The 8,774-nt window shown below is 42.7% G+C and overlaps 1 protein-coding gene across 2 annotated transcripts in view; it reads left to right on the top strand.

Annotated features, from left to right (window-relative positions):
- The first annotated feature begins 1,706 nt into the window (after positions 1 to 1,706).
- The window catches only part of LRP6 (LDL receptor related protein 6), a 129,294-nt gene continuing 122,226 nt past the window's right edge, over positions 1,707 to 8,774 (top strand). Inside the window, exon 1 of one of the 2 annotated variants that reach the window (XM_017832856.1) lies at positions 1,707 to 1,888. In XM_017832856.1, the coding sequence (XP_017688345.1) occupies positions 1,834 to 1,888 (55 nt within the window). In that variant the 5' untranslated portion in view covers positions 1,707 to 1,833. The remainder of the gene's footprint in view (positions 1,889 to 8,774) is intronic. The other variant, XM_017832857.1, reaches the window with a different exon arrangement.

Genomic DNA, 8,774 nt, shown 5'->3' with positions numbered 1-8,774 from the left:
TACTGTCTAGGGTACATTTCTGTATGGAAAGCCCTTCCCCTCTCCTATCTATGTGAATCTTGCTTGAGTTTGCTAATCCTCCCAGCTGACAGCATAGTGACAGAGGAGGCACTTTCATCCAGCAGTCAAGGACAACATTTTGTAATGTCGACCTAGCTTTGGGCAGGTCTTGCTGTTGAGTTGCATTTGAAATATACTTCTTTTTATAAAATATTATGAGGTTTTGTTTGTTTGTTTTTGTTTTTACATAGTAAAAGTTGAGAGTCTGATATCACATGACACCAGGAACCCGTTCTTAGAATTAGTCTACAATGCCCAGGCCTTTAAGCTGGCCCAGATGTTATCTCCTATTGTAATAACAAGAAAAGCTATGAATATATATGTTGAACAGATATGAAATCAAAACTTAAATGTTTCTATAAATTTCTAATAATCCAGAAAATAATACCAACTTTGGAATGTAAATATTTCAGATGTTGCTGTAAGTTCTTCTGCTTCATATCATTATTCTACTCACCAGCTGTCACACTCTGTGACGGAGGGAGACCGTGACGTAGATATTTAGACTTAACGTTCCTTGTTGAAATAATGAAATAGATTTTCTAATCTAGAGGAAAGCAAGCTGCGTTTTGTATTATCTATTAGGAACAAACAAAGAAGATAAGGAGGGAAGTTTTTTTGAAATTGAGAGTGTATTACCAAATCTGAACTTTTTAGCTTCTTCAGAAAGAGAAGGGTATGTTTACTTGAATGCAAGAGGGAAAAAGACTAAGTTATGTTTAAACACAGCATAAACATTAACTACTCATATTCTTTGTAACTACTGCTCTAAGCAGCACAGACCCATCTTACGACATTTAGTTTAACACGGAGGCGATAACCCAAAGCATCCACAAAAGTGCTGGGAAATAAATCACGCACCATTACATCAGCCAAGCAGCCAATTCCTGCTGATAAGGGACGCCTGCTGCCTCTGCTTCGGGAAAGGCCAAGATCACTGCTCTTCGGTCTACACGCAGGGGGTACTAGCCATAACTTCATTTTTCCACACTGCTTCCTTCCCTCTCCCGGCCGCTCCGGCCCCTTCCCGGCCCAGCACTCTTTGTGCCGTAGCTCCAGCGCCGCCGCAGCTCTGGGACACAAAGTAGTCCCGGCCTCACGGCCAGTGTTTCTCGGCCTCACGCGCCAGTGTTTCTCCGCCTCGCAGACGGCGGAGGGAGCGAGGGGAAGCAAAGTAGTCCCACTGGAATGCAACGGCGACCTTCGCCTCGCCCCGTTCCTGTCCGTGTCCCTGTGCTCAGGGGTGCCGCAGCCCCAATCACCCTCCCTCCCGGGCGGAGCCCCGTCGGGCTGCGGTCCCCGCCGGGCTTTTCTCGGCTGCGGAGCTTCCGGACATGTGCGTGATCCCGACCGTGTGAGAGAGGCTCCGCGCCCTCGCCTCTCTGCGCCGTCCCTGGCCGACGGGAGCGGTGCTAGGGGGCGGGCGCTGCGCCGGGCGCCGGCCGGGCACGGCGCGGGAGGAGGAGGAGAAGGAGGAGGACTGTATCCCTGCGCCTGTGCGCGCCTGGCGGAGGGTGAATGGGGGAAGGAGTGCGGAGCTAGCGCTGAGACGCGGCCGTGGCCGGCATGGAGGGCAGCGCTCGCTCCCGTGGCGGCGCGCCGGGGCGAGGGGCCTGCTAGGGACGGGCGAGGGGGAATCTCCGCGGCCGCCCTTCCCCGCCTCCCCCCCCTTTTCCCGCCGCCTCCCCCGCCCGCCTGGAAGCATGAATTGGCAGCGGAGGTGCTGCTCCTCGCCGCCGCCTCCCCGCCGGTGAGAGCGAGGAGGGAGGGAAGATGGGGCCCGTCCTGCGCAGCCTACTCGCCTGCAGTTTTTGTTCCTTGATGAGAGGTGAGCGGGGCAGGCGGCGGCGGGAGGGGCAGGGGGAAAGTTGCCGGGTTGGTGGCGAGGGGCCATGTTTGGGCGTGCGGGAGGGGAGCGGCGAGGCCTGGCTGCTGGCGGGGCGCGGGGCCCGGCGCGGGGATAGCGCTCGCTCCCTCCCTCCTGGCCTCCACCTTCTCCCCGCTTCGGGAGCAACTTATACCTAGCCGAGCCGGGAGCTGCCCGCCCTACAAGCGGCCGCCGGGCACCTCCCGAGCCGCCCTATTGTTGTTTTCAAGTTTGTTTTGGTTTTTTTTGTTTGTTTGTTTCTTTTTTTTAAAAAGAGCCCCCCAAACTAGCGCACGTCCCCCATCTCTCCGCACCCCCCAGCAGTCTGTGGGCTCCAGCGGCTCTGGGGCATAGCTCGGCCACGCCTGTGTCAGGCTGGTACCGCTGTTCCCATTACCAGGCTTCTCTCGTTTTCCCCCCGAGTATCGATCCTGCCGGGTGCGGGAGTAGCGCAGAGCCTCGCCTGTTCGACGTGGGGAGGCTGGAAAGTGCCCGGGAATTGGTGCTTCACCGACACTCTCCTCGCAGCGAAGTGAGCGAGAGGAGGAATGAATGCTCCTCTCAGCTGGGCTGGCTCTGCGCTGGGACTTCAGAGAAGTTTGTGTTTCACGGATGAAGCACCACGGATCTTCATACAGCTTTAAATCAGCAGTCGAGTGCCTTACTAGGGGATGTCGTTTAAAGTAGCCGAGAATTTTGATTCCGCTTCCCAGCTCCAACAAAATTTCTCGTCTTGCAGGGCACAATCTGAAAGAAAATGGGATTATTATATATTTTTTTTAATGCTGTAAATCTAACTACTGTAGCTATTTCTCTGGGTTCAGTATTTCTGGGAAGAAATGGTCTGTGGTGTTTGCATACATCATTTTGCTGTTTATTTTTTTCATACTAGATGGGGAAGAAGTTAATTGCTAACAGTTTATCAACGACACTTTCATTTAGAAAATTCATCCGTGCTAGAGTGTTTCGATTAAGATTAGACTAACTCAGGCTAGGTGGTGTAGGTTGAAGTAACTGCTCTGTCTCCAGTTGCTCAGTACTCTGAAAAACAAAGATTTTCGTCTCTTCCATGGCCTTTTTTTCCGCTCTGTGCATCTGTTTGCCATATTGTATTCTGTTTGCAGTGATACAAATACACTTATTTAAATGGTACGTGTAACATTTCGTACCTCTGTTGTAGCAGTTAAACCCCAATTTTCGAAAGTTAAGTTGAGTCTGGAGTATAGGGAGAAACGGTTTCTGATTAGTTTAATAAGTAACAATCATGCCTGTTCTTAATATACCGTGTTTGTCTTTAATGTTCAACCTAGTTCAAATGACAGCACAGAAATAGCTGTTGTATGTGATGTCACATAATATTGTTCCTTTAATTTCTTCAAATCTTAACACAGTGACGTGTGCCTTTGCAAATTTTTGTATACTTGATGTTTAATAGGACACTTTGAAGAAGCATTCAGTTTATAAATCATATGACTGTCATTTATCTTCTTGTCTCTCATCTCTATTGCCAAGGACATTTGTATCCAAACAGCATTTTTGTTTCTTCTGTGTTCATAGTTCCCTGCTGTCTGATCACCTACCTGAAGTCATAATCTTCTGTTTGTGACACGATAGTAATTTTCCTACTGGCTAATTGTTACTTTAGATAGAGATAAACAGCAGGAACAGCTGAACCGTGAAGAAACAAAAATCAAATTTTAATGCATACATCCTCCCTAATAAACAGCATCTATGCAAGTAGAATTGGTTCAAATCAGATGTGTTGAGTTCAGACGAGGTATCAGCAGTTCCTTAATGAGGCAGAGGCAATGCCAGCATGAGTATGAATAAGCCTGTACATGAAAGTAGAGGTGAAGTTAAGAAGTTCACTGTTTGGTTTGTGAATTCAGTGCTGTGGAGGATGCCAAGCCAACAGCGCTGGAGACAGAAACTCAGAAAATGTAATAGTATGTGTTTGTGGATTACAGCATCTTCTCTGCTTCCAGAACTAGCCTCCCTGTTCTTGTAAAAAAAGCAAATGGATGGAGGTTTACACAACTGAACTGTGGTCAGTACTCTGAGGGAACTATGGTAGATTTGTTTAGCTATCTGGTAAGGAGTAAAATTGGTACCCTGGAAATACATAAGGACTTGAAGAAGTATGAGACCATTACTGGCTAGAAACTCATGCACAGGGCAAGGCACCTCTCTGTCAAATCATCCGAGGACTGTGATAAACCAGATCCTGCTGATGTTTTCAGGGCTAGTGTTTGGATTCTAAGAGACATGTCCTGACAGCTTGCTGTGGAGGTTCTGTGGTTTGGGGTTGGGTTTGGTTTTTTTTTCAGTATTATGGCTGATGGAAGAAAGAGGTCACTGGTCTCTGTTCCCCTCTCTTGGCCCCTGGTTTGATTTGAGGGATTGGGCTTCCACCTCCCTGACCATCTACAGTGCTTGAAGCTGCTCCCTGAGGTACGTTTAGGAGCTGTTTAGTGGCAGCTTGGAGGTGTTCTTCAGGACAGCTGTGAAACCAATCGGCTCGGTAATTGTTAGATAATTGACAGCTGCAATGAGGCAAAAGCAGAGGCATCGCATCTGTCAGGGTGCTACAAGTAACTGTGAAACTGTGAAACTATTTTTAAATAGTCATAGAGAAATATTCCTCCACCAGTATTCATGGCTTGCTTTTCTTCCTGAAATAGCTCTCCAGTCAGCATGCAATTGCGGTTTTGTTTTGGTTTTAAACCCTGATCATACAGACAGTGCATAAAACTCTTGTTTGAATAGGAATCTTATAAATGATGTTTGTGCAGATCTACTGAATATTGCAGACCTCTGTGCTTAAGGTCAGTTAGTGAAGAAATGAAAATGCCTCTTTGCTAATGGGCATTTTAAAACTACACTTCCCTCTTAGCATTCCGAAGAGGGTTTGTATTAATCCATTATTATTGTTTTAATATTGTTATTATTTTAATTGGTTTTTATCTGTTGTTTCTTGGTTTTAATAAACAGATCGTTGCTTTTTTGCATTTTTTTTAGGTAGATTCATTTCCATGTTTTTAGAAGAGCTTAATGTTCAGGACTTGCTAAGCTATAACTGGTGTTGCGTGCACGTATTTTTCTACCAGAAGTCAGAGAAGGGAACAAGGAGTAGGTTTTTACTTCTGAAGCACTCAGGTTAGAGATGAAGTGTGGTGTTTCCAGTGTGGTTTGTGCCTTCAGGTGAAGGGTCTCTTCACCTTGGACTGTACAATACTGAAGTGGTCTATTTCTTCACCCCAGCTTGAATTAGCCATTTTCTAGTCATGTTTCTTCATTATATGATGCCTCAGAAATCAGTGTGCCTTTGTCTGCCATGATTTCCAATGCATTTTCCTCTTTTATCTCTTCATAAAACAGTCTGAGATTTATGTGATCTAACGCGTTACAAAATCCACCATTACTTTATTAGTTCTTGCAATTGCATCTGTGATATAATTCACTTATCAGATTGCTGTAGCTTGTATTTAAAACTGAAAAATTAGGACTTAGACAGTTTGATGGCATTTTTTGCTATGTCTTGGAGGTAAGGTGAAGTAGAATTTTTGGCAAGGTGCACTGAAGATAAAGGGAAGTTCTGGGTATAGGGTGAAACTCTGTATCTGGTCAGAGGTGTATGCAGGTGAAGGATTCCTCAGTATGAGTTATATGAAAATAATCAGGTGGAAAGCTTTGTTCTTGTTTGACAGCAGTAATGGTTAGGGTGGCATGAACTGTATTCATATTTCCTTTCCCTAGTGACTTGATACAATCAGCATTTCCTGAGTTCTAGATAAGGAATTTGGCTAGAAGCTGCAGAACATGTAGAAAGGGTTTTTGGTTTTTTTTGCTTTTTTTTTGTTTTCAGGAAGAGAGGTGAGGATAGGGCATACAAAAACCTTTTAAACTCTGTGTTTGGAAGCTGGAGAAATCTGATTCCTTTGGACATCTGTAATCCACCTTTATAATGATGTCGCATCTCAAAAATGCCAGCATTAAAAATATTTGCTGCAGTGCATGTGATATGGAATTTACTTTAGTTCAAATTGAGTAGAGCAAAGATATTTTTTCTTCCTTCTGAGGGAGTGGGCTAGGAGAAGAAAACAGGGAGAAACAGGTCTCAGTTTCTGATCTATCACCATTCATCTCCTCTGGCAGCCAGCATGCAGACTTAAATACTATATTCTTTGTCCCCAGCATATTTAACCTCATTAATTTCCCATGAAATGTTAAATACTTGGGTTGCTTTGCTGGTGGTTTCTTCAAAAGAGTCCAATTTCTTCAAAAGAGTCCAGTTCCTTGTACTCTAGGGAGGGGTATGTGTTATTGTTGAGTGGCACCAGAAATGTAGTTGTAATTAAAGCTTTTTTGCATGCTCCTGCTTCTGGCTGAGCTGGTGCCTCGGCCGTGTCTGGGGGTGTGCTCAGCTCCTCTTCCAGTTCTCCTGCTGGGGAGCCCTCACATTTCAACCCAGTCACTTGAGAGATTCGGGTGGTAAACTGCCACCCTCTTCTTTGGTGGCACGTGGGGGCCATTTGTGCTTTGAAAGTGGTTGTTGTCAATGAGGCAGTGTTATGTTGACATGGATTTTCCCCCAGATGGACTTTTACCAGTAAGTGATTTAAGTTTCTTAGAAAGATATGGGGGGATGCAACTGCCTTGAAGACTTCAGGGATGGTCTGTTCACAGTTATAGTTGGCATTAGTAACTTAAAAGTGAGCCCTTGAACCTATTTGCTGTGGCTCACCAAAGACTGGTGTGTGCACTTGAGGTTTACAGTGAGCACGCAGCGAGTTCTTGCACTTCTGTAATTCTTTGTAATGATGATTCTCCTAAAGTGTAATTGCTGTTCAATGAAAGAAATACATTCTCTCCTAATAACCTTTAGTTTTTCAACTTACACATCAGGTGTGGTTTCAGAGTATATGCTACTTGCAGAGTTACAGAATACACAGTGTTCTAAATGAAGATGCTGTGTCATTCTTCTATGTTAACTGTCCCAGGCTTAGAAGGGGAAAGCTTTAGGTCTTTAATAGATTGTACAAAAATGCTGGGCATTGACACCCTAAATATTGAATAATCTTTTCCAATTTATATATTTGGCAGGCAAGCTGAGGTAGAGAGCCTTCATTAAACTCTCTAGATATTCTTGTGGTTTATAAATATTTATGTCAGGAGATTCACAATACGAACAGGCTTGCTATTTGCTCCTCATGGACAAACCTAGTCAGAACACAGTGCTTGTATTTTCAAGTAGAAATGAGTTTGTTGTTTTTTTTGTCCTGTGAAAGGATTATGAATATAGGATGATTTTATTTTTCTCCTTATGATTATCTTGCTACAGACGTTTCAATTTCAATGTAATTGGCACTGTTCCCTACCAGTTTTGAAATGGTAACATACCAGTCTATGAATAGAATGAGAATACTGTTAGTACCTTTTTTTTGTAATACCTTTTTCTTAATATACTTTTAAGAAATTAACCAGTCAAAGTCTAGGTTAAAAGAAGCAATGGTTTAGTTAGTAATACTTTGTTTCCTTTGCAAAATGCTGTAAACTATTTGGAGAAAGAAGCATATCAGTTTAAAAGATTGAATGCTTTTCGAGCTTCATTATTTATACGGATAGAACAATAAGGAAATGTTTTTAGTATAAACAGACATGGGAAAATGGCAACATTCATGCAGATTTTTTAGTATCTTGTTACAGGATCACATTACCTAAATAGAATTACTCCCTTGTGATATAATCAGTGTGGCAAAAATGAGATTATAGTTTCAATTCTGTTTATGAGGGCCATGTGTGGGCTTTTGATGTCAGATTTGAAAAGTAATCATATTTGAGACAAAATTTTAATCAACAAGCTATATAATTTTGCTTAATCAAAAATTGTTTTCCTTCTCTATGATACTGAACTGTAATGCTCTCCTTTATATTCTTCTCCTTATTACTCCCCTCCCCTCCCTTCCTAGTATATTCCCAGAGGAAAAATGTAGTTTGTGTGTACTTTGCTGTGTTTTTTAAACTGTTTATGCCTCCACAACTCCTCAATAGTAAGGATTTTCCTCTGTCCATTGTCAGAGAATTCAGGCTTCTAGAAAGTGGCTGATGTTTTTGCTGGAATTCTGAAGATTAAGAGTATGTGGAAGGTAACAGAAATATAAGGTGTCATAGAATTTCAAACTTTGTTCCTTTAGTTGTTCTGTCAAAGCAGGGAATAAAACTGTTGCTTATAGTCAAAGTATTAGTGTTAATTAAAATATTAACACTTTGGAAATCCAAGAATGGTCTTGTCTCCATATGGATTAATAGAGAAGGAGTATTAAGAATAATAGAAGAGCAGGAATTTGTAAACCTTGTAGTGCCTCTTATTATGTCCATTCAGAAAATGCAATGATGGTCTAATAACTCAGGAACTTAACTGAGGCTCAACAGTTACCCTTTAGCATGTAGGTAATGGTAAAATTAGTAAGTAAGATAATTCAAAGTTGAGTGGGTTTGTGTTTATGGGTTTTTGGTTTTCTTTTGGATTACCAGAAATTAGCCCTATTCAAAAAGAAAAAAACAAGATTAAATTATTGAGGTATGTGCACATCTTTCCTTACCCATTAAAACCAGTCCCTAGCTGTTCATTTGAACTGGAGTTGTTACTTATTGTATTAATCTGTGGTAAACTTAGTAGTTTTAAGAATTTGAATGTTCAAAGTGTAATTTTGGTTTGAGAACATTTTTCTTTTGGCTGATGGGAAGTTCTTTTAAACTTGCACTCTGATTTTCTTTTAATTTTCTTACAGTACTATCTTCTAGTTCAGTGCAAGTTCTTCATATTTTTGCAAAATTGTTGATTCTG

The sequence above is a fragment of the Lepidothrix coronata genome, unplaced genomic scaffold, assembly GCF_001604755.1.
Source record: "Lepidothrix coronata isolate B3197 unplaced genomic scaffold, Lepidothrix_coronata-1.0 Scaffold208, whole genome shotgun sequence".
In the NCBI taxonomy this organism is placed as follows: Eukaryota; Metazoa; Chordata; class Aves; order Passeriformes; family Pipridae; genus Lepidothrix; species Lepidothrix coronata.
This window is presented reverse-complemented; position numbering and strand designations above follow the sequence as displayed.